The sequence below is a fragment of the Podarcis liolepis genome (assembly GCF_965112155.1).
Source record: "Podarcis liolepis genome assembly, chromosome: 1".
Classification (NCBI taxonomy): domain Eukaryota; kingdom Metazoa; phylum Chordata; class Lepidosauria; order Squamata; family Lacertidae; genus Podarcis; species Podarcis liolepis.
Window position 1 is genome coordinate 115,057,299 of NC_139554.1, and position 25,400 is coordinate 115,082,698.

Consider the following 25,400-nt stretch of genomic DNA (forward strand, 5'->3'; position numbering starts at 1 on the left):
ACACACTAGACCATAAAGGGCCTGCAGGGTTGGACTCTTTGTGCATTGTTTTGATTTATAGTACTATGTGAAATATGCCCTCACATGAAGAACATAAAAATAAAATCTACATGCACTATTTATTTATCAATTCAGTTGCCGGGAATTCCCTGGAAGACATATTAGAAAATCATTTTGTCGTTGTTGTAGCAGCTCACCAGTTGTGCGTGTTATTAGTTATTGTATTGTGATTATTATTATTTTTTAATACTGGAAGAAACAGAAACTGCCATAGAAAGCCACTTTAGATCTGGAAGTGGTTAAAATATTTCTTCATTTGAAGCTGTTTATTCTGTTTTGTTTACAGATCTACAACACTTGGGTAAAAGTGAGATTTAACAAAACGATACATTCCCCCCTCTTCTCTCAGTTAACAACATGGTATTTTTAAAAAAGATAACGAGGTGAATATTATATATATATACATATGTTATACTATATATATCCATATCCATCCTCGTTGTCTAGACAGACACAAATGTAGGAGTAAAAACCTCTCACACACAAAAAGAATTGCAGTAGTTGCCATCATAGGACATGGAGAGATGGAGCTGCATTATTAGTCAAACTGAAAAGTGAGGTTTTGCTACTGTTCTGTGGGACTTCAAAAGATCTGAATCTTAACTGAGTGCTTTTTAAAGCGATAAGGGATGCTTCCTTCTGAATTAATGGGCATGTATCGCTTCTAACGTGTACCTAATGCCACTTTCATGTTGAGAAAAGCTTTATAAAACCCAGTAAGAGATTAAATGCAACATACAAATAAAGAGGAAGAGTGGGGCGGGGGGAGGATGTTTGTGTTTCCTGTCCCTTCTAGGCTTGGGGCAGAAACATTAGTTTACACAAGGATTGTACCAATGTCTGCTACAGAAGACTATATTAAATATTGATAGACCTAATTTCCTATCTCGAAAGCCATTCTGAGCATTTCAGAAGGACTTTGTCTCCTAAACCCTACCGCAGTCTTTCCTTTGTAGATACTTGATTGTCAATATTTCATTCAAAGTTTCTTCTTCTTCTTCTTCTTCTTCTTCTTCTTCTTCTTCTTCTTCTTCTTCTTCTTCTTCTTCCTCTTCTTCCTCTTCTTCTTCGTCTTCCCTCCCCTCCCTGTTCAGCAAAAGTAAGTTCACGTTTCCAGTGACTTGTACAAAATTGATTTATGGTTAGCATAAATATCATATCATATAAATAATAATAGTAAAAATAATAATAACTGAAACAACAGTTTTAGCCTGAATTGCTAAGAAAATCCTAATTACATCAACAGTATTATATTGCTCCTAAATGTCAGTCTGAAGGTGTTGCATATTTTAGACTTTAAAATTATAAACAACAAGCAACCAGACGAAATGGTGTGTGCAACAGATAGGAAGGAACCAATTTATGTATGCAGAAGTTGGTCAAAGACCAAACTGTCAACTGGCCACTATATAGCAGAATATAACAATATATGAGATATAAGGTAGCTTTTAATGCTAAGTAAAACCATACCAAACAATCTGAAATAAATAAACATGTGATATATATAGATAGATATATATTAAAATAAAAAATGTATCGGCTCTTTTGTGTAATGTTTCAGTTTTTGTATTAATCTATGACTTACAATTTGCTTAATCCTTACATAAACTACAAACACCAGCCACTGTTACAACTGTTCAAAACTACTCTTTCTATTTCAGACCAAATATACTAAATAGGTGAAAATGTATAGTCACCAAAGACCTGAATCAATCTTCCCAAGTTAAGGGGGAAAGGGGGTGTGAAGAAACTCTACAAATATCCACATAAATACATTGAAGACCAGGATTAAATAATCAATGATACAAAAAAAAAAAGAGTTCCTCTTAAAATAATAAATACATCTTATTTAAGTCCAAAGCAATCTTTCACATTACTGGAGAAAAAAATCTTATAAATTATAACTCTCGAAATAAGTCTCCGTTTTGGTCCCAAATGTTGTAAACGCCTCATCAGGACTCACTTTCGTCGAGTTCTAATGGATTTCTACAACTTACCTTCCAGTACATCGTTACCAATTATTACTCCCTTGAGGGAATCTTTAGATTTATTTATTTTTGTTAAGGATATTGCACTGCCATGCTTTTAAACGGCTAAAACATTTAAGAGGACAACAAGGGGTGGGGGGTGGGGCGGAAATAATTCTCATGGACTCGGTCGCCAAAGAAAACAAGAAATAGGTAGCTTCTACCGGGGACACACACAAAAACCCACTGTAATACTCAAAAGTAATACTGCAACGTCAGGGGCAAAGTGAGGTAATTTAAACGCGAATGCTTTTCAATCTCTCTCTCTCGCTTTCTCTCGTTCTCTCGCTTTCTTTCTTTCTGAACGCGTTCCAGTCTACTACAGATGCGTCAGTTTGGGCGCCTCCTGAATCCTTCCCTGAGATGTGTGATGAGAAGTGAGATCTGTGTACGTGGGATGGGGGTCACAAGGTCCATGGTGATGGTTGCCTGGGATCTGAGCAGCGCAGCTGTAGTCCACGCTGGCAGATGAAGGATGGGAGAGGTGGCCGATGTTGAACATGGGGCCAGAGGCTGGCATGGAATCAACGAAGTTCCCTCCGACATAGACGGGGCTGCCCTGCAAATTGGGGTTGGCGAAGCCGCCGTTGCTTTGCATGGCGTGATGGTCGTACTCGGCGCCTGGGTATCTCTTCTGCTGGGGCAAGCAGCTGCTGAGAGGCGCCGTGTAAGCCGCCAGCCCGTACATGTTTTGCTGGGATTTGGCAAAGGACGTCGGCGACGGGGCGTCGTAGCTCAAGCTGTTGACGGTGGGCAGCTGGCTGGAGTATCCTACATGATTGGGCCCGCTCAAAGGCGGGCTCCGGTCTGGGGACTGCCCTACCGGGGAGTGCATAATTCCTTTCGCTTTTTGGTCTTTTTTGTACTTCATCCTCCGGTTCTGGAACCAGATTTTGATCTGGCGCTCCGTCAGGTTCAGCAGGTTGGCCATCTCCACCCGGCGAGGGCGGCACAGATAGCGGTTGAAGTGGAACTCCTTCTCCAGCTCCACTAGCTGCGCGCTGGTATAGGCGGTGCGGACCCGCTTGGAAGCGGGGCCCGGGGGGCTTTTGTCCTCGCAGTTCTCTCCTGTCCAAAAAGGAGGGAAAGAAGAAAGAGAGGAGGTTGGCTGGCTAATTTACAAAGCCTGAGAGTATTAACATTGCAGCGGCCGGGGGAGGGAGGGACGGGGGAGGGACGGGAAATGCTTTGGCACTCTGGGGCAGCAGAGGACTAGGTGCCAATTTTGTGGGGCCGGAGCGAAAGAGGCGCACAAATCGCTATTATCACGCAGTTCCCACACTGCGGGAGACCTGCCCGAATTGGTATTATCCTCTATTTGTGGAACATCTTTAGCTGTTCACGATCTTCTTTTTCCTGAAGGTCCCTCTCCTCCTGAATTTTTAACCCACCCACACCCCACCATTCCACACTTTCCCCAAAGTGTTAAATCTGGACATTCAAAGCGAACTGAAACAGGACGGGAAAAGGACCGGGATATGTCTTCCCCGTGCACAACTGCCATTAATTAGCGAGGGTCGCTGCCTCGTATCCGCACGGGAGAGGCGTGATTTAGGGACCGGGTGATTCAAACGACACTTCCCCCAAATCCTTCGATTTCATTGGATTTTATTTTATTTCCTTGAGACGGGCGGTGCTACAGTCGAGGTTTTCAGCTGCGGACAACACTCCCTCCCTCTGTCGCCCAGTGTCTACAATGAGAATGGGGTTCGATCTCCCAACTCCGGGGTTCTCAGAGGGTTAGGAAAGTTACAGTTCCAGATGAGAGAGTTGTAAATCATCTAACTTAATTGGAAGAATCGATCGATCCCTGACAGAGCCCAGGAAGGTTCTCTTGGCTGGTCCCAAATAGGAGCAGGGCCCAGGCCTCCAAACTTGGAAGACAATAGGAGCCGCCGCCGCCGCCTCTGGTACAGCTAACAAGAGGAAATCAGGCGCGTTGATTAGCTCCGAGGCGGTGCTCTAACTAGCAAGACAGCAGAAGTGGGGAATCCCATAGGAAGAGCGCCGGGCGCGCGGGGTGGGGGAGAACCCGGGTTTACAACTCTCCACGCTCCCCTTCCCCAGGAAAGTTGGCAGCAGCCATTTCAAGACAAGGGAGAAGGTCGCAGTGGTTGGATCTGCGACCACGTCAGCGTGTCTGCATAATAAACACATGTTTTGTTAGACTGCGTGTTTGCATTTTGTACACACCTTTGACACTGCTCGGGTTTAGACAGTCTGTAAACTTTCTGCATGCCAAATAAGGGGAGGAATGCTTGGGTCTCCACCTTGTCACCACCAAGATGGTTTCAGAGGACAGAGTCGCCAAAAGCAGGCCACACACGCTTGGGGACAGAAGGTCTCAGAAATTGATGGACCGCTACTGTTTATTTGTGATGGGGGAGTTATAACTGATTTGATACTTTTATTGCTTTATTGTGCTTATTGTAAATCGCTCTGTCGTTTTTTTAGAATGAAGAGCGGTCTAAACGCTAATTAAGTAAGTAAGTAAGTAAGTAAGTAAGGGACAGAGGGAGGGTGGTCGGTCCACTCTGGATCTGGAGAAGAGACCGGTCTGCTAGAATAAAGACGGGGATTTATTGGTTCATTGTTTCCCCCCTCCCTTTTGGGTAACGATAGCTTTTGCGTCATTACAGGCTTAATAGATTCCCCAGAATTCCCCTTCTGAAAAAGAAGGGTTGTCGTGGAATCTGATGTAAAGCACCATGGATAAGTTGCAAAATGGTGGGAATTGTGGGAAGAAGGAAGCTCTATGGTCTGTGGATGACTGCATGTGCCAGAAGAAAGCTGGACACTTGGAATGCAAATTGGTGATATTGTATGTTGCATCGATTTTCATTTTTTATTGTGTTGTGCATTTGCATTTTGTACACTTTTTGGATATTTCTTATGTTTAGCAATTTTTAAGGTTCTTAAACAAACGACACTTCCAATAAAAAAGACACCTCTTAAAATAAGACTTCTAGTAACGCGTTTTGCAGTGGGGATCCTTGCGAGCCTAAACTTTGAAATCACAAAAGAGTGGGAGGTTCTCAAATTCCATTCCCCGCCCTTGCACTTTTATTTAATTTTCCTCTTCCTACCCCAGACTAAAACCCTTACTGAAAACCAATTCCCATCTATTTAAATGAGACTTTACCCCTTAAATGCACTTGGGTAACTAACCTCTTTGAGAAGGGGCAAGGAAAGGGCAATATTAAAGGAGGAAATCTTTAGGCTGGTGCAATTTCTATATGAAATCATCAATGTAGGCTTTGAAGTCGCACAGAATTCGCCCTCTGGCTGAACGTTCAAATGACAGCTGGAGGGGGGAGGAAATAAATGTTGCCAAGACAAGTCATTCCATTTACATGGCTCTCCCAAAGACCAGCAAGATGACTCCAACTCACTTGTATCTTGCAGGGCTGGGAGAGTCAGATAAACATCACAGCCTGGTCTCTGATGTTCTAGATGGGTCTCCTACCTTCAATATTGGGGAGTTAAAAAGGGGGACTGGGTACACCCATATTAATGACTACTAACCATCAGTGGCGTAGCGTGGGTTGTCAGCACCCGGGGCAAGGCAAGTAATTTGCGCCCCCTAACCCGTGGATTTGCGCCCCCTAACCCTAACCCCCAGATGTTACGCCCGGTGCGGCCGGTCCCCCCTGCAACCCCCACGCTACGCCACTGCTAACCATGAAGGTTCTGCACCACCTCCAAGTTCAGGAACAGTTTGCCAATTATTGGGTAAGGTGGCGAAAGAAGGCTCTTGCTGCTCTGTGCTGCTTGGAGGCTTCCCATTTTCATTGGTTAGACACTGCAGGATGCAGCATGCTGGACTAGATGGGCCTTTGCTGTGCTGGTGGAGGGGAAGGGGATTAGATTCATAGATCCATAGAGTTGGAAGGCACCCTGAGAATCATCTAGGCCAGGGTTTCCCAAACTTGGGTCTCCAGCCATCATCCCTAACTAGCAAGACCAGGGATGACCAGTGGTCAGTGATGATCCCTGCAATGCAGGAATATGCAGCTGTCCTATATACGGATTGAACTTGCAAGCTTGGCATTATCAGCACCATGATCACACCAACTGAACTATCCAGGCTTGGCTTTTGTTGTTACTGTTTTCAGGGTTGTTGTTTTTTTGATGTATTTTGTGCTTTTTATGTTGTTGTTTTTAGCTTGTGAACTGCCCTGAGCTCTGCAGGTGACCAGTTGGGTCCATCCAACCCAAACCCAGACCACTGGGGTCAATCCACTTCATAGCATTGTCTATAGGAGCAAACTCCTAAGGGCTAATGTCCCTTTGCCTCCCTCCTCAATAAAATATTTGAGGGGGCTGCCTCCCCAAGTTGATGGACATTGCCATTCAAATGGTGTGTGTGTGCACCGCATCTTGTGAATGATTATGCAGGGTGGGGCTTACCTGGGTGTCTCCCCCCTCCCGTCCCAATATTTTATTAAAGTGTGCACCCCTGACATTGCCTAAACCCTGATTGGCAGCGGCTCTGCATAGCATCACAGAGCGAGGCACTCGGGAATCGACCCTGCGACCTTCCGCATGCAAAGCGGAGCTACAGCCCCTCGCTTGGCAGGACTCCTCCTGTTGCTGCTCTCTCTTTCCTGCCTCTTGCTCTCTGATTCGCGGTGTGTCTGGACTGGAGCAACCAAGGGAAGCCCCCTTGAAGGTCACAAAGGGCCTTGCTGCTCCCCAGGAGGTGGAGCTCGACTGGGTACCTGCGGGGGCGCAGCTGCTCTTCTGCTTGGAGTTCTGGCGGGACTCCTTCATCCACGGGAAGATCTGCTTGCTAATAGTGGCCGCCGAGCCGCCCGAGGCGTTGGCCCCGCCTTTGCCCTTTTTGGCGGGAACCGAGTGGGCGGGGTTGCTGCTGGGCGGCGAGGGCGACGGCAGCGCGGGGGGCGGAGCCTGTTGCTGAGGCGGCGGTTGTTGCTGCTGCTGTTGCTCGGCTAGGACCGGCTGCTGAGGGCCTCCCTGGGCGCCTCCGGCGGGGCGCATGCAGCTGCCGCTCAGCTCGGCGCTCTTGTGGGCCGGAGGCGCCCGGATGGCGGCGGCTCCTTGGAGCGAGCAGGCCGAGCCTGGGTAGTCGGTGTCCAGGGCGGGCTGGGCGTAGGGCTGAGGAGGGCCCGGCGGGTAGCCGTAGGCGTCCGCTTTGCTGTAGCCGCCGTAGGCCCCGAAGAGGCCCGCGTTGTCGTAGTAGGCGGCCTTCTGCATGGTGGGCTCCGCCGTCGCCAAGGCCTCGGCAGCCCGCTCAAATAACATGGGCCGCCGCCCACCCCGTCACGCGGCCTGGCCTCCCTCGCGCCACGGGCCTCGGCCAGTCGCTGCCCCAGAAGCCACCTGGAAGAGAGAAGCGGGATGGGGGCGGGTCGCAGAGACAAGAGAAAAACGAGACAACCGTCAGTGAGGGAGCGGGGAGGGCGCGCGCCTGAGGGGAAAGCGGGAAGTGGTTTCCTCACACGTTGGCAACTACCTAGGGGGGCAAAGGGCTCAGGAACAGCTGCCCTCTTATACAAACACGCACACCATTGCAGTTTCACCTTCACACACATTTCCCAGTCCAAATTCACCTTCACGACACACACAGACACTCCATTCCAATTTCACCTTCTCACACTCCTTTCCAGTTTCGCCATCACACACCACACAAACTGTTCCGATTTCACCTTCACACCACACGCACAAACACATGCCAGTCATATGTTCACAAGGCTACCTCATAAAACACTTCCGTGGCCTCATTTGGCACGCCTCTCACCAGTCTTATTAATTGTTTATTAATCAAATTAATACACTGCCCTCCTGCAAGATCTCAGGGCGGCTCACAGAATAAAATACATGATGAAATGCGAGTAAATAATTAAACCAAGACATCAAAACAATAACTCCGCCTTTCCATAGACATATTTAAAAGGCTGTGGAATATTAATCAGCCAAGGGCCTGGTTGAAGAGGAGCGTTTTAGCCTGGCGCCTCAAAATATGTAATGAAGGCACCAGGCGAATCTCCCTGGGAGAAGCATTCCACAAACCGGGAACCATTATAGATTCTCTTCATACATTCATGATCTATACTAGGGCCAAGCGCACAGGCTCGGGCACGTTCTGATCGCGTGGAACTTTCGACCGCGCCATGAAAATCACACACGTGTACACTTGGATGGAATCCAGAGGCAATCCGTGCATCCCCTCGCCCCTTCTCAAGCGTGCACAAAACGGACAAAACCAGAGGGCTCTGCGAAGGCAGTCACATGGTGCTGTCTCGGAACAGGTGCAAACTTATTTATAATGCTCACAGAAACAGTGGTCCAGCTGTGTTCTGAGATTCGAGCGATCTCCCCAACACAGGGGAAAGTTGCTTTGTCGCACACATGCATACACACGATCTTCGTACCCGTTCTGCCAGTAAGGGTCTATAGGAATCAACTCCTAGGGGCCGAGGAGCTCCCTTCAGCCCCCCAATGAAATATTTGAGGGAGTCAACCCTCCTCCCAAAGTTGATAAACATTGTCATTTAAACAGTGTATGCGCGCCATGTCTTGTGATCAATTATGTGGGTCGGGGTTTACCTGCGAAACCCTCCCCATATTTTATTCAAGCTGGCATCCCTGTTTCCAGGGTTCTGAAGAGTGGTTCGGCTCTAGCGTAGCGCCCTAGAAAAGCATTTTGTTGCGGCAGGAAGTACGTACATAAGGCCAGTGAAGTAGCATAACTCTGCACAGAACGGTAGCCTTTATATGTCTTCCCTGCACACAGTCCCCATCCCCCACGGTTTCTTTCACACATGCACCACGTGGTAAACAACCCTCATACAGTATCCTTGCATCGCCTCTTCCGCTTGGTCCCTTGTCGGAAATCCTGACCAGCCCAGACTATCATATGACTCCCCCTCTCCCTTATCACTGCTCCTCCCTCTCCCCTAGCAAGAAAGTAACTGGGTGCCCTCTCCTGCCAATTCCCACGGACGGTTTTTGCACGCTCTCTAATACAGTATAGTGCATTTCACCATTGGCCTCGCTTACATACAACCAATCATTTCTCCCTTCGCTCCAGTGGCGTAACGTGGGGGGTGCAGGGGTGGCCGGCCGCACGGGGCGCAACATCTGGGGGTTAGGGTTAGGGGGCGCAAATCCACGGGTTAGGGGGTGCAAATCCACGGGTTAGGGGGCGCAAATTACTTGCCTTGCCCCGGGTGCTGACAACCCACGCTACGCCACTGCTTCGCTCTCTCAAGAGCGCATTCCAGAACAATTAGCAATGCACCCCGCTCTTAAACACAGTTAACCGGGGTGCACGATCCATTGGAATCAATGGTTTTCTTCGCTTCCAGGTATAGGTTTCGAGAATCGGGTGTAAAAAAATGAGTGGTCCAGAGCCATTATGCCACAGTGGCATGGGTTTTGAACTCTTGCCACTGGAAGTGTACAACTCTGAAATAAAGTGTACCGGCCTCCAACTAACAGTGTAGGGGGTGGGTGACTCTACAGCCAAAAGAGATGCCCAAACCAAGCCGAATACAGTAATGGATAAACGGGTCTCTGAAGAGTTAGGAAGGCATAGATCCTTCTCTACAATGTTCCCTTTGTCCAGCTAGGGTGAGGAGGAGTGAAATGTTTGCCCCTGATTTCCCAAAAACAGAGTGTTAAAGGATGGCTTTCCATAACTTTATTTTAGTATTACAATAAACTGATGTTATTCCTAATGTAATGGGTGTGGATGTTTGTTTTTTAAAGGAACAGGTATTTCGCAAAGAAGGAAGAATTATCATTTAGCGTGGCGTGCTAAATTACCTTGGATCAGCTGTTACAAAAATAAGTTTGTTCAAGTGATTTCATTTCTACCCTTCAAATTCTTACTGCTTTTGCATATATATTTTTTTACGGTGCTCGAAAACCAAACACTTCTACAATATTATTTTCTTCTACCATATTATTATATATCTCTTTATTTTCCCGGAGGCATTTTTTTATGGGCTCTACATTCTATCCCTTTGCCATTTTGGTATAAATATTAACCAACATTTTGTTGTTGTTCCTTTTTTGTCTCTTCACTCCCCCACCCTTGGGGTTTTATTTTTCCCTCAAGTCACGCATGCGCGCGACTATTTGTGAGTCAGGAGTGACATGATGGATTGAACCAGAACTGGAACCTGAAAAACCAGAGAAAATTCCATCTCTATTGTAAATCCTGTCTCTTGGTGTTTTGCTTTGTTTTTCCTGGGAAGATTTCTACGAAGTTAAAGTGTAACTAAGGGCATTCAATAACTTTCATTTGCAATATAAAGAAGAAATACATAGGTCAGCTACCTTAGCTCCTAGTCTTTAGAGATATTTCAACTAAGGTTTCTTGCAGATTGTTTTGACGCAAAAGCTATCTAAAGTAGAGAGAAGCGATTTCCAGGGCAGGGTTTTTCGCTGCAAGGGTCTCTTGTTTGTTTATTACCATGCAGGAAAGATTCCTGGTTGGGGAAATCCCTTATTATTGTATTATGTAGCATTAGATCTCCACTATTTCCTGTATATAAAACCTGCATTTTGTGGGTGTTGGAAGAAGGGATTGTTCTTCAATTATGGGGAAAGACCACTTCCCCACCTTATTTTCTAGATTCTGATGAGTGTGCTTAGACATATCTGTGGCCCAAAATATAAAAATATGTGTGCGGTGCTCAGAGTTATGGGCTTAGACTGGAAAAACTTGGGTTCCTTTCTCCATTAAACCCAGAAGCACCCTGGGTAACTTGGGCCAGCCACTATATCTCAAACTAAACTACTTTATAGGGAAATTCTGGAGATAAAATGGATTGGGGAATGTATGGAGACCCAAGCTTTTAGGAGCAGAATTCAATAGATAAATAGATAATTGCTTATCAGTGTATCGTTTGGATGCCGTGTATGAAGCATACAGTATATTTTTAATAGGCCAGTCAGTTGAATTTACATCTGTGCTTAGAACTGAGATGTCTAGGAAATATTTTCTGAAACTCCTAATTTCCAAAGATGAAAAGTGTCATTTGCAATCAGTGATCATTGGGTTCCTAGCACATCACTTATAAATGCATTCCTCAGAGATAAGACCGAATTAATTCAAATTAAATTTATTCACAAGTAAGTGGTGAACAGTCCAATCCCATCCCTGTTTTACTTAGAATCTCTACTGAGTTTGTATGGGACTTTCCCCTAACAGTTAAAGTATGCACTGAATTGCATCTTTTAAGATCACAACCAGCAAGTAGTTGTCAGCTCCAAATGCTGTCTGAAACGCTACCCCTCAAGCAAGTTTGCTAAAGGATGCAATTCATAAGCCTTTGAGCCTGAAGGCACAATTTCCAATTATTTAATTGTGTGGTTACAGCTTTCAACCCCTGCATTTTTGGTCCCCAAATAATCCTATGAAATTTAAATCTCTGTGGGAGCTGACTGAGTGCTCGTGAATCTGGATGTTTACATCCGAATAAATCAGCTTATGATCACAAAATGTAGTGTTCTGATAATGATCCCAGACAAGCTGATGTCTGTCACTACCAGCCTCCCCCCAACAGTTTTGCATTGTTTGTATTTATAGGATATCTTTCTTTTCACCTTATATGTTTTCTGACTCCCCAATAATCATTTATGGATGTCATAGCTACAACTTAATTTATCACACAACATAATTATCAGAAAACATTCCTAATTACTATGTTTTCTCATCTTTGTCATAATCTGCTACCCTTACTTTAACCTACAAAACATTCCAGGTGCCTGCATTTTAAATTGGAGAACAATAGTTGGGTGGGTTGGTTGGTTTGGACACATTTTGGTTCTTTCAGTTAGGTTTCTTACAGTGTAATCCTATACATGTCCGCTCAGAGGAAAGACCTTTTTAGGATAAATGATAAATGGTTCCTAGGTAAGGCAGTATTAATTTCAGCCTAAGAGTGGTGATTTTTTTAAAAAAGGCAACTTTAAATAAAATACAATTTAGGACATATTCCATATATCCATTCCACCTCCTTCAGAAATCTAAAATATAGTGAGCACTTCTAGAAGGGGTAGCAGTGTTAGTCTGTTACAACAAAAACATCAAAGTCTCGTGGGACTTTTCAGGCTGACACATTTATTGTGGCATAAGCTTTCTTGGTCTTGAAGTCCCCTTCTTCAGATGCATGAAGTATTATCCTCAAGCACTGGAAGAAATTTATATCTATGAACACACACGGTTTGTTGCAAAATGCCATGAAATACAAGAAGGATACGGGTTTTTTATTTTTAACAAAGATGAAGAAAGACCAATAAGGAGTTACATGATTTCCTTCCATGTATCTAATAACGTTGAATCACTTATTTATTCACGAATAATCATCTATAATCAGAAAGTTCAACCCTTAGCCATTTACAAATTCACTGGTAGTCTGCTCTGAATTGTTTTTGTTTATTCCAACCCAGCACCCTCTCGCTGCCTCCTGCTTCATTCACCAAAACCAGGTTTCTCCCAAATAGCGCACGGAGCCTTCAGAGAGAATATTGCTGCGAAACTGAGGAGCTTTATTTCTTTTCTGAAATACCAACTGCTTGTGAACTCTGCTTGAACCTAACAAGGAGGCAAAGGGCCATAAATCACATGGACAATGCTCTACTGTTTGGTGGCTCATCTTTTTAGATCTACACGCGCGCGCGCACACACATTTTCTCCCTCTTTCCTTATTTCCTTTCCTTCCCCTCTCTCTTTTAAAACAACAACAACAACAAGCCTAATGGCACGTTTTGCTTTTGCCAGGATGTCACAGGCTAAAAGCAATGGGGTTCTTTTCGTAGGTAACACCCAAGCACTTAGTGGTTTGGCCCGAGCTGTTTACAAGCTGCGTGGGAGGCAGAGCAGGGAGCAGAATTCGCTCCCGAGCCTAAGGAAGCCACAAAATATCCGTGCCCGTGTTTCGAATTTCCTTTTGCAAGCATCTAGAGAGGTTAACCTTGTCTGAACCGTTGTGCTATTAGGCAGAGTAATGGATCCCATTGTTCCCTTACTACTACTCCTCTCAATCCACTGCGAGGAATAATCTCTCCAAATCAAACTGACTACGGGGCGTGGGGGCGGAGAATGAGAGTCTCAGCAACTACCTACCCCCTTCCACACACCCCTCTCTCTCACACACACACCCCACCACCACGCACAAAACACCACGTGCCACAGAAGAGCCCCAAACTCCGCTTCTGACAAGTTCCCGGGCGCTGACAATTGCGTTCGATCGGATCCCCAACCCGCATATTCATACGAAGCAAGTCCTCTACTAATGCGTCCACTACACTTAATTCTGCTGGGGATCAATACCTAATATGATCCCGAATAAATAAAAAGCAGTAAGAGAGAGAGAGAGGGAGAGGGAGGCCGGAGGAGTGGTTAATAAGCAGCCGGAGTTCTCACTGCGCATATCAATGCACCTGTCACGGTGCTGTGTAGCAAAATTTATGACTTGCTGGCGCTAGGGCAGTAAACGCTTCAGTAAGGAATGAAAGCAGCGAAGGGGGGAAGAAGAAGTAGGAGAAGGAGAGAGAAAGAAAAAGAAGGGGGCTGGTGGGGGGGGAGGGGAAAGACCTGGCACGGCGTAGTGTAAGACAGGCTGCGTAGGAAGGGGAGACCGGCGAAAGAATGCCCCAGTCTGCAGAAAATTTCCCTTCTCCTGCAGCCTACGAGAGGGCAGATCAGTATATAAAAGGGCCGAGCCGTTGTCCTTTTGGCGCTTTCCCCGCTTCTAAAGCAAGGCTGATATTTGCACCGCGCCGTGGCAACCTCTAAGTATGTTCGGAGTCCAGGAGAAGCCCTTTTCTACCGACGGAAGGACTCTCCGGGTCTTTGCTGGGAAGAAATGCAGGGTTGAACCGAGTGATCTGCTGCGGCCGCCAGGAAAGAGCCTGAGGAAATGAGCTATTCTTCGAGGGAGGGGGAGAGAGAAATGGGTGATGGATGTAAATTGACCATAACTGCCATATTCTATCACCGTCCTACTGGATCATTTTGGCTATCACCGCCATGCTGGCAGAGGCATTGTGTATATTCGGTGTTATGAGCTTGTACACAGGAGCTCATGCGTTATGATGATATGTAGATGCTTCTCCTCTTCCTTCTGCTCATCTGTTTGTTTCCACTAACTCGCAGTCTACAACATAGTCATGCTCTCTCAGTACATTGGCTCGAAGGGCATATATATACAGTGTGTGTTTATATATATACACACATATATATATAGGCTTAGACTTCATCTGTAGCCTTGGGGAAGATACTTCGTGTTGGGAAGGGAGCTATTTTAACACTAAAGATGAGGTATGCTCACATATTAAGAGCTTCTTGAGTAAATCTACTTCGAGCGTAACTGTGTAGTAAATCTCGAGTTGGGGGAACGGGGCATGATCCATTAAAAAACGGAGCACGTTAAAACCCAACAGGGTTCAACGCCTGATATTTGAAATGCTTAGCTAATGCGGAATCAAGACTACATTTTCCTCCAGCCTTTGGTTTCACGTCGTTAGACGGTCGCTGGCATCTGCGTTTTGTGGGACCGAGCAGGATCCTTGTGGTACAGCTTCATCAAAGGCTTTTCCTAGCCCACCACCATCTTTAATTATGATCTACTGAAGCAGCATGATAGGATATCAATTCTGCTTAGGCAAAAAAAAATAACCTCCGTGGCAATAACCTTTTATCTATGTACTCCAAGTATTTGTTTGAGGCCACTGAATATTAACAATATTTATTTTTTTTTGAAAATCGATTGTCAGTTACATTATATCATGTGTATTAGTGCTCCTAGGGGGATGAACTGCCAGGATTCCCCCCACACACACACACACAAATACACGCTTCCTGCTCCATTTAAAATCCATCATCTACTGGTAAACCTCACGTGGAGAAGGAGAAGTAACAAATGTAGCCGAAACCGTATTTTAAAAAAACCAAACACTCACCACAGTTACGTTTTTTCTTGTACTGTAATTTATCTCTAACACTTTTGATAGGCTCTTCAGATTCCTTTGGAAAAAACGTGGAGATGTACCTGGAACAAAGGGGAAAACTCAGTGGATCCAGCCCCCCCCCCCCGTTTTTAACCAGGGGCATCATAAATAATGTATATATTAGGCAGAGCTATTCACTCTTACATGTATAATGCAATGGGACATGCTCCCAGATAGGTGCGCAGAGGGACTGCAGTCCTCTTTGACTTTACGGTTTTAAGCGGGTTTCTTTTTCTTTGTTAAAAATAATGTCTAACTTTCTTTTTAATTGAAATATTATACCAAAAGTGCTGGGGCAACTTTCTGAGCTTTGGATATACTCTGTGTGGAAATCTACACAGAATCAGAGTCACACGCATCCATGCACACATACATGCCTTTCTCTCCCCCCCCCTTAATATTTAACCATTTGGGGAAATAAGGAATTGCAGAAGCCCTGAACTCAAACTTTCAGAATCTTTTTCACACGCACACATGCACAGGGCTCCATGGCATCTCTATGTGCCCGGCTAAGAATGGAGAAGAAATACCTCCCCCAAAATTGTAGTTGTTGTTGTTGTGAGCAGCAACTTTACAAGCACCCACAACAGGCGGGTTTGGTGTACTCCAGCGCCAGTACACCCCGCGCCCCAGAAAGCCATATGCACCAGGCGTATGAAGACAAGGGAAATAGGATCGAAGGCAACAGCATTCTACTCCGAAGAATGGAAAGCTAGCAGGGAGACCCCCGCGCCATAACCCGAGGCTCATGCATTATGTATGGATGTAGTGAGCTTGGGTATGTTACAGGGAGAAAAGCCCGGCCATCACACACCCCTTCCAGAATCTTAGCAGCCCTTCTGCACTTTTCACAGGAGAGCTGCTCCCTGCAAGACGCAGCCAGATTATTATTATTTTGCTGATGCTAAGGAGTGATTTACCTACCCTCCCTCCCCAGAAAAGCAGCTCGCGCCATTAATTTGGGGCTACCGTTACCATTTCGCATCGGAAATCTGCCAACTAAGAACTTTGAAGAACATTAACAGAGCTAGTAGGTAGGGCAAGTGGGCAGGCGGGGGGGAATCCCTCCTCGATGAAGCCTGGGTCATTATAAAGAGAAATATCTAACAAGCATAAGCCTTTGAAATGACCTTTGGCTTGTATAGCAATAACTCACCACTTAATGAACAACCAGCGGAAGCCCCCTCCAAGAGCTGGCAAGGAATCGAGATTCCAACTTTTCTTCTCTTATCCCTCTCCAAGCCCAACTGGGAAGCAAAGCAGCCCCTTCCTTCCCTCTTTCCCCGAGCCACCTCTAATTTATGCCGACAAAGTGGAGTTTGTGGGGAAGTGGAGCTGGCTGGTCACACACGATGCTCTAACCAGGTCTTTGGTCTTCCAAGGCCTGTGCCCAGCAAACGTCTTATATAATACATCCACGTGGGCGGACGTCAACTTTAAGTGGTTTTATTTATTTTTTTCGCCCTAACCCTTTTAAAAACGCAGTTCATTAGAAATAAGCAGTGCGTCTGTGAGTGTGAGTGTGTACAGTATAAGAAGAAAGCTTAAATTGAAGGGGGTGTGTGGTCAGCATCAGAGAAGCGCCTGAGCTGAAGGATTATTATTTGCACATACAAAAAAAGGCAGACATTGTTACCCGCTGTTGATTAACGTGGTAAGTTTTCATTTTGTGTCTAATTAATTATCGACTTCTGAATCCTTCTACAGCAGCAATAAGACAACGCAGAAAGATGCTGATGGGAAACTCTCTCTCTCTCTTTAACAAAAAAAGAGTAAGCAAAAGCAAATGTTTAACGTGCTAGTTTGGGGTTTGTTTTGATGCGCAAACTGTCGTCCGAGTTTCCTGCCTTCTGCCGCAGCCTTGGGCGCCTCCTGAGCAGAAGCGGCTTCCAGAAACAAGCCTGAGCTCTCCCCCAAGGGCTGTCAGGGATTTGCTGAGACCCCAGGGCCGATCTCTGAGGATTCCCCAGCGCGCGCCCACTCCAAGATAGAGAGAGATGGTTGAAATTTTAGGTGAAGTTCCAAGTAGGAGACTCCTCCGCCGCGTAAGGAAATGAAATGCCGCTTGTCGTAATTGGATTCAGCGGACTAACTTGTCAGGCCCGCAGCTTGGAGGCAAAAGGGACTCTAAAGGTGCGTGGAATGGGGCGTGGGGGGGGGGGAGGTCGCTTGCTTCGAAACCTCTTCTGATAGAGACCAGCGCAGAACATTTACCAAAGTGCTGCTTTCTTCCCCTTTCCATTGTTTAGCGAAAATAATACGAATTAACACTATGTGTAGGATGTGCGGAGTGGTGGAAACTTGAGTTGGGGAGCGACAAAAAGATCATGTGTCTATTCATTCCTTTTCTACATGAGCATACGATGAGCTGAAAGCTATGCATTACTTCCTAGGGAGCAAGTCCCACTGAACTTAGTTGGACTTAACTTCTAAGTGAACGTCCATTAAGACTGGGCTGCATGAGCAGAACGCTGCACGCTTACGATGCAGCAAGTTTTCATTGAAATCAGTTCGATTTCTCCAGGTACAAATGCTGTGGATTCAAGAATACCGGGATGCCATTCGCAGTGCTAGTTGTAAATTCCCACTGAAATCATCTAGACTGAAATCCAAGTAAGACAGCGATCCTTTCCTTACTTACCTGGGAGTGATCTGCATTGAGTTCAGTGTGCAAGATTGCTCTCAAAGTGAATTTTAAACCGGAGTGGCTTTTAAGGCCCCTGATTTTAAACAGGATCGAGTTTCTTTGGATGTAAAGAAACGGAGTAAAAGACAAATGAGCTATCTACCCACTCGATATTTTTAATAATGTGAGCCCTGCTTGATGGCAATTGGCCGCAGTCCAGCACAGAGCTCAGTACACCTGTGTTGCAATCCCAAAGGCACCTAGGGAGTAAGTCCCGTTGAATTCAGTGGGATTTACTTCCGAGTAAACAGGCTGCGCAGATGCGGCCGCACTGTTCGTGGGATTGGTTGCGCCTAACCCTGATGAGTTGTAGCTCTTATTTCTTTCGCTTATGGGGTGGTTCATACACACGGGCAGATACACAGACCCTAGGAAACGCCGCTGTAGATGGAGCCATGAAAAATATATCAGAAGTATAACAAAAAAGTGTCCCCCCTCTCCCAGCATTTTGCTTTTGTTTGTTTCTTGCGGGAGGAAACAATTCAGAGAAGGTGACAGATTCATTGTAAAACAAACGCGAAGTATGAAGGGCGAGTCAACGTTTCCAGAAAGAGCCACCAGAAGCAATAGGCAGTGACACGATTTCCACTAGCTGTGTTTAGAATAATATATATATCTATATATCTATCTACCTATCTATCTATATATATATATGCATGTATATATACACACAAACAGTGAATGAGAGAGAATTCCATTAAGTCTGACAGTCCGAGGCTAACAGAGCAGTCTAGAGCCATTGAAATACATAGGATGCTTGCCATAGGTCATGAATCCTAACCCAAACTGTTACTTTTTGGTTACTTGCTTGAACACAAATATATGTCTTCCTCTGAAGTGCCTAATGGAAAATCCTCTTTCCCACCACTTCCAGGTCACCCCAGCACTTGATGTCTTGGGTTGGGGAAATGCAACGCAGAAAAGCCCTAAGTTTACTACTACTACAGCCTCCACAACAACAAAACATATTATTACGTCTAGACATGCATATATATAGTTCTATAGACTACTAGCACGTTCTATTTCATCTCCCATTACCGTGGTGGTGGGGAGTGGGGGGCGGGCAGAAAAAAAGGGGATCTGGGATTCAGGATTCCATCTTTGTTCAAGCTCATGCAGTCGCTTACCTGTATCCTAAAACTGTCCTCTTCGGTCAGAAATTGCGCGCTTTCAGCTTGGAAGATATATCCTTCCTCCTTTGTTCTGCAGACAATACACTCCTAAACCTGATCTTGCGGGTCTGCTCGAGCATTTCCATAGACCAGTATTCCCGGTAGAATATATTTTTTCAAGAGCAAGCCAAGATTGCAGCAGCTCCAATAAAAGAGGGCGAATGGATTCTGAGTTCGTTAGGTTTAATAATAATTTCGAAAATCCTTCACAATCAACCCCATGGAATAAAAAAATAAAGCCGGCTGGTCAAGCTTATCGTTTTGCTTTGTTTGTAAATAACAAGCGATGAGGCCACATACGCATCATCTTTTCAATTATAGCTATATATATATATATATATATATATATATATATATATATATATATATATATATATATATATATTATCTTTTTAAAAAAAGAGCCGCCGAAGAAGCCTTCGGTAATAAGAAATAGAGGCGCTGCCTTAAAATATAAGCATATTTGTTCACGTGATCCTGAGAGAGGAGATGGTTCTGATTAAGGCTGGAACTTTCACTCGGGTTATCCTCTGTAAATCCTCCCCCATGTATCCTCGGTCTAGGTGGCTGCGGAGCTGGGGTGGGCTAACCCACAGGGCCAAAGGCACCCACAAACCTTCCTAGGCGGGGCGGGGAGCGAGTCGTAATAACCTGCTCTAGTCAAGGTGTCCATTCACCGTCCAAGTGCCCAGGGGCATCACACACACAGCGTAGTTTTCAGAGCCCTCTTTAGAAATCCACATTGGCTTCACCACCTTAGCAAACTATTTCGCAGAGTAGGTAGGGATGGTGATGAGGAGGATCGGGCGTGGGGGGCGGCGGCGGCGGCGGGAGGGAGGGAGAGATTGGGGTTGAGGTTGGGGAGGGGGTTTGCAGACCTTGTCGGATATTTGCGGCAAGTTGAACCAACATCACAGCAAATTTGGCTCCAGGATCTCTATAGGGTTATAATAACCGGCGATCAAAACGAATTGCGGGGGGGGGGCTCATGTTAATAGTAGGGGTGGGGCTTGTTCCCCATTGCTCCTCAAAATAATTATTATAGTTTCATAATGAAGGAAGATGTGTGGGCTTGCCTTGCTTTGCTATTTCTGTACAATCCACTGACGATAGAGGGTGGCTGTAACTCTGCCCTAGTTACCCTTGCATTGTATAGAATAATCTCGTTCTTTTCACCTTTTTTGTTGTTGTAGGGGACAAACAAATTCGGCAAAGTTGGGTTTGGTCTACGATGAAGGTTGAAGATCAACCTTGTCTTCATTGCTTAATAGAGAGCGCCTGGTGTTGGGGAAGCATCTGATCTATGTCCTGCTCTGCCCTAACTCTCGCTTGTATTTATGTCTAGTGTAGAAACCTTCTTCAGATACAACCATCTCGCGAGTTTGTCACACAAATAATGTCCGAAGCAAGTCAGATTATTGAGCAGCGTTGTTGTTGTTACTATTATGATGATGATGATGATGATGACTATTACAGCTCTTTTGTCTCTAAAAGTAACTTGGAGCTATAAAAGCGCCCAACCTAATCTAGAATCTCCTAAGATTTCATTACCATCCAAAGCATGGGGAACCTGACAGTAATGTATTACCTTACAATACGCACCATAAGTGTGTGGTAGCATTTATCTAAATTACTCTGCTTTATCCTGACTTTGCAAACCAGTCTTTTTTTAAACACACACACACACACCACACACAAGGGGTGGGTGGGTGGTGGAAGAGGAGATAAATTGTAGTCCTGTTATCAAAGCTCAGGCAGAAACTCATATTCAAGAATCTGCTGTCACTTAAAACCTGCGGGCGCAGGATCGAGCCGCGTTTTTTGCATTTCTGGAGTCTGACTACATGCATGCTTACAGGGGAGTAAGCTCCTGAATGTGAGACATAATTCCAGGTAAATCCCAGGTACTCAGGATTGCATCCCATTGCCTCCGATGGTTCCAGTGGGAACGAAGCATATGAGCTGAATTGGGAGCTCTCTACTCTTCCCTGTCAGATGTCTCTTGGTCTAGCTGTAAAACCTGACGGCGTCGGAAATAAAAGCTGGTTCCAAAAATAATTTACCCTGAGAAACACATACTAACAAAATCAAGCAGAGATAAAAGGAATAAGGATGCTGAAGAAGAAGCGGGAGAAGCGACTTCTAAATATTTTCAGGGGGTGGGGTGGGGTGCAGATCGCACCTTCCAGAAGGGCCACCTATAAATTATGCGGCTAAAACAAACAAGCAAGCAACAACCCTACGAAATTAAGGCTGAAAACGCTGCAAGCCAAGTGTGAAGCTCACCGAGAGGGCGGGAGGTGAGGGGGACTCCCAGTTTGGCCGAGATGTGCTTCGGTAAAGGATCTAAGGCTTTTTCAGTCCAAGCATATGTTCATAGAGCAATAAAATGGAAAGATTTACAGTCCTTGCTGGGCCTCCTTCTTTCTCTTTCTCCCCCTTCCACGTCGCACCACCCCTCCATCACACACACACAAACGCAGGCGATCAGCATCGCACCCTTCCAGGAATTACTTACGATGATTTATAACAATAAACCCGGCAATTGTCAAACTGATAAAATATATTGGGCGATACGCAGGAATCCGCGTTATCATTAAAGGGCCTTTTCCGTTTAGGTTCGGAGTTTCTTTGCCTCTCTCCCTCTCTGTCTGTGTCTCTTGCTCTGTCTCTTGTGTAGTTTGGGGTTCTTTCTGGGACAAACCAGAAAGATATATATAAACTTTGCTCGTGTGTGTGTGTGTGTGTGTGTGTGCGCGCGCGCGCGCGCGCGGACGAATTCGGAAAGAACAAATCTGATTCTTAAGTCACTATCCCAAACCAAAAGCATTCGTCATCTTTGAATAATTGAATTAATGTGTTATTGTTTGAATGTATAATTCATAACGCAGGAAACTCTGTCTTTGTCCTGACACATAGCGGAAGTAATAAAAATATGTATTATTATTATTATTATTATTATTATTACACAAGCTCTCCAAGTAACGCGTAAGAAAGACCACACCGCTTGCCAAAAACAAAACAAAGCATTTCCAAACAGCCAAAGGCTTAGGAAGATAGCTCTTGGCTTTGTGATATACACACCCATATATATATGCATGTGTGCCTATGTATTTGCGTGTATAGTTCTATCTATGTGTACACACACAAATGCATAGACAGACACACGCACTGCAGATCAAAATTCCCATTTGCTGAAGCGAGTCTTTTCCCCGCCACCCAAAACAAAACAAGACCCAGACTGACTGGCTGGGTGTCTTCTACAAAATACTCAATGCCGACTCCAGTGGGACTGTCCCCATCTTCAGGTATCCCACCCCTCAATGGTTCCAGAACGCCATCCCTCCCCACAAATATATTGCCAAACGGAACATCTGAAATCACCCACGTCTTTGTGTGACGGCACCATAGTGTATAGCCTAACCGGGTCGGGAGGGTGGCAGCGGTGGAGTGCCCTTAGAATTCATTATCTCTTGGTTAAAGTCTGCCTTGGGTAAAATTTCAACTCCGTTTTATAGCCTTCTATTATGACGCAAAGGGGAAAAAAATTTACGACCCTCGCTTGAAAAGAAGATCAGGGCCTTTTCTCACCATTTAAGAATGGGGCAGCAGATGCCCTGACAGCTATCATTGTTCCCAGTAAGATATAAACAACCAGTAAATCTTCACCCATTTCCCCACACAAGCAGCTTTTGGCCAGACCTCTCTCTCTCTCTCTCTCTCTCTCTCTCTCTCTCTCTCTCTCTCTCCTCTCTTTCTCTTCTGCTGTGGAACATAGAAAGATCCTTTCTTTATTCAGTACCAGAATATCTCATAATAAAGAGTAAACATTGGGGTGTCTCTCCCCCCCCCCAATATGCCTACTACAGCTTCTGACTAGGGCAGAGTTGCAAATCAGGAGGAGAAGGGCCCCTATTTGTCAAACATTTGACAGCTAAGTTCATTAAGGATTTCGAAATATAAAAGGAAAGAAAGAAAATGTGTACCTACCAAGCTCCGCTTTCTTTCTTTCTTTTATTATTGGTAATTTCCCCCCCTTCGGCTGTAGCCAAAGAGCTAGGTGTGCATAGAAAGAGCCTGCGCCCCTTTGTATATTATATTCTTGGGATCTCTTCAGTTTTCAAGTCTGATAGAGTCCTTTGCTTGGCAGATTAATGACGACTCCGTGTTTCTTAAGGGACGCGCTGAATTAATTATTTCGCCCATCACGTGGTCAGGACTTGGAGAAAAATCTATTCTTATCATCTTCCTTGCACTTTGAGAGGCTGTCTGCTGTGACTCTTCCCTAGCAAAAGATGATTTGGGTCTACATGGTTAGATTTAACCCTCTCCTCTTCCTCCTCCACCACCTCCTCCGCTACCACCATCTTCCTGACACACACACGTACGAAAGAAAATAAAAGAAATCGGGGGGGGGGGAGCTTTGGCAAACATGGCCGATGGAAGCTACTTGAGGCGCTCCATTGAAAAGTCCCTGTTTACTATACTGTAGAGAGGATTTGTTCTGGATCCTGCCTCTCCCCCCCCAGCCCCGCCCCGCCCCGCTCCCGCACCATAAGGACTAGCGGCGAGGCAATATACAAACTGGAATTGATGGCAACGGGAGGAGCACAAGGCAGCTGAGAAGCCTTCAGCGTAAATTTGTGTGTCCTGAATCTTTACCACTCGTGGCTGTGGCGGTGCGCTGACAAACAAACACACAACAATCCCTCATCAGTCTCTCCTGTCTAAAAGGGGGGGGGGAATCATACTTCGCTCCAATACATGAATGGGGGTTCCTTGTTTTCATTCTTCCAGGCTGGGTGATTTGGTTTTGGACTCCAGTTTTGGCTGCTCTTCCAAGAGAAGACAAGTCAACATGTATAAAAGGGGGAAGAAGGCGGGAGAGCGAGGGGGGAACAAATCAAAATATATCCGATAAAAATAGCGCCATCGACCTCCTAGACAGATAAATGCTTTATTGCTGTCAGGGGTGTTTATGTCGGAAGGAAGGAGGAGCCTTTCATGTTAGAAGTCTACAGGAACTTTCTGAGTGCTCAAGTCGTCTACAGATTGATTCCTAAGGAATATAAGATAATAGGTTCCTAGGGACAAAAAAAGGGGGAGGCCTGTTTCTATCTGCAGAGTGTGGACTTCAAGTTCGGGCGGTTATTCCTCCACAGAATGATTCTGATTCATATACAGCAGGCTTTCCCAAACTTGGGTCTCCAGCTGTTTTGGACTACAATTCCCATCATCCCAGACCACTGGTCCTGCTAGCTAGGGATGATGGGTGTTGTAGTCCAAAAGCAGCTGGAGACCCATGTTTGGGAAACCCTGCTATATAATAATACCACCTATCACACAGAAACAAGTACGATGGGTCCAATTGACCTTACCTTCTATCAGTTAACAAAGCAGCAATAATGTGGGATAAGGCTATCAGTGGCTACTAGTCAAGATGGCCATGGGCTATGCACTATCATTGGTGTCAGAGCAGGTATGCCTCTGAATACTAGTTGCTGGGAATCTCAAGTGGGGAGAGTGCTGATACAACCAGGTCCTATCAGTGGGCTTTCCATAAGCCTCTGGTTGGTCACTGTGAGAAGAGGACGCTGGACTAGGTGGGGCTTTGGTCTGATCAGCTATTATTGTGCTCTTAAGTACAACAGAAGGCAATTGATATCAATGTGTTGAAGGCCTCCATTTTTGATTGTGACTCCTGTGTTGCCAGCACATTATTAAGCCACATTAATTCTGGAACTACTCCATTCATCAACTGAGTGAGACTAATCCCAGCACCATTAAAACTGTTAAAACCATTAAAGCCAAGGTGAGTTCTGCCATACTTTTCAGCAACATGTAGGTTACATCTCAGTTTTGTGGATTCTTGTCTAAAGTTGCAGTCCAAACCCCCCCCCCAAAAAAAACCAGCTAGAGAATAAATTCCACTTATTAGTTAATTTTGCTGGAATTCTAATATCCAAATTCTGTGTGTGTTTACTCTCAAGCAAGTGAGTTCAGTGGTGTTCAATTAAACATATGTCCCAAGTAAGCAGGCATTGGATTTTCAGCTGGAAAAAAACACCTATTATAATCCATTACTTATAACACATCCACTACCCAGTTACCTGGGAGTATGTACAAATGAACCCAGTGGAACTTACCTCTAAAAAGACATCTACAGTATAGGATTGCATTTCTGGGAAGCAATTCACCTGAGAGCAGGGAAGGCAAACTTTTTAAGTCTGAGGGAGTGTGTTTGCATCTTTTGCCAATCAAATATGAGATGTGGTGTGTAGAGCAATGTACCATAGTATTCAAAGCTTGTATCAGCCATGAGCTCATCAGGAGACCTTAGGGATACCATCACCTTTCATCCTCAGTCTCCCATCTGTGACATTTAATAATAATATTGGGCTACCCTTACAGCTACTTGTGTGCCTTACAGTATATCCATACCGAGAATACAACCACCCACCCACTATA

The 25,400-nt window shown here is 45.2% G+C and overlaps 1 protein-coding gene across 5 annotated transcripts in view; it reads right to left on the bottom strand.

Moving 5' to 3' along the window:
• Nucleotides 1–295: 295 nt before the first annotated feature.
• The window catches only part of HOXD3 (homeobox D3), a 52,064-nt gene continuing 26,959 nt past the window's right edge, over nucleotides 296–25,400 (bottom strand). For 3 of the 5 annotated variants that reach the window (XM_083469422.1, XM_083469426.1, XM_083469423.1), the window contains 2 exons: nucleotides 6,809–7,430; nucleotides 296–3,155 (listed from right to left, as the gene is read on the bottom strand). In XM_083469422.1, the coding sequence (XP_083325548.1) occupies nucleotides 2,407–3,155; nucleotides 6,809–7,352 (1,293 nt within the window). In that variant the 5' untranslated portion in view covers nucleotides 7,353–7,430 and the 3' untranslated portion in view covers nucleotides 296–2,406. Of the gene's footprint in view, nucleotides 3,156–6,808; nucleotides 7,431–16,230; nucleotides 18,354–18,887; nucleotides 19,247–25,400 lie in introns of those variants that run through there. The other 2 variants (XM_083469425.1, XM_083469424.1) reach the window with 2 other exon arrangements.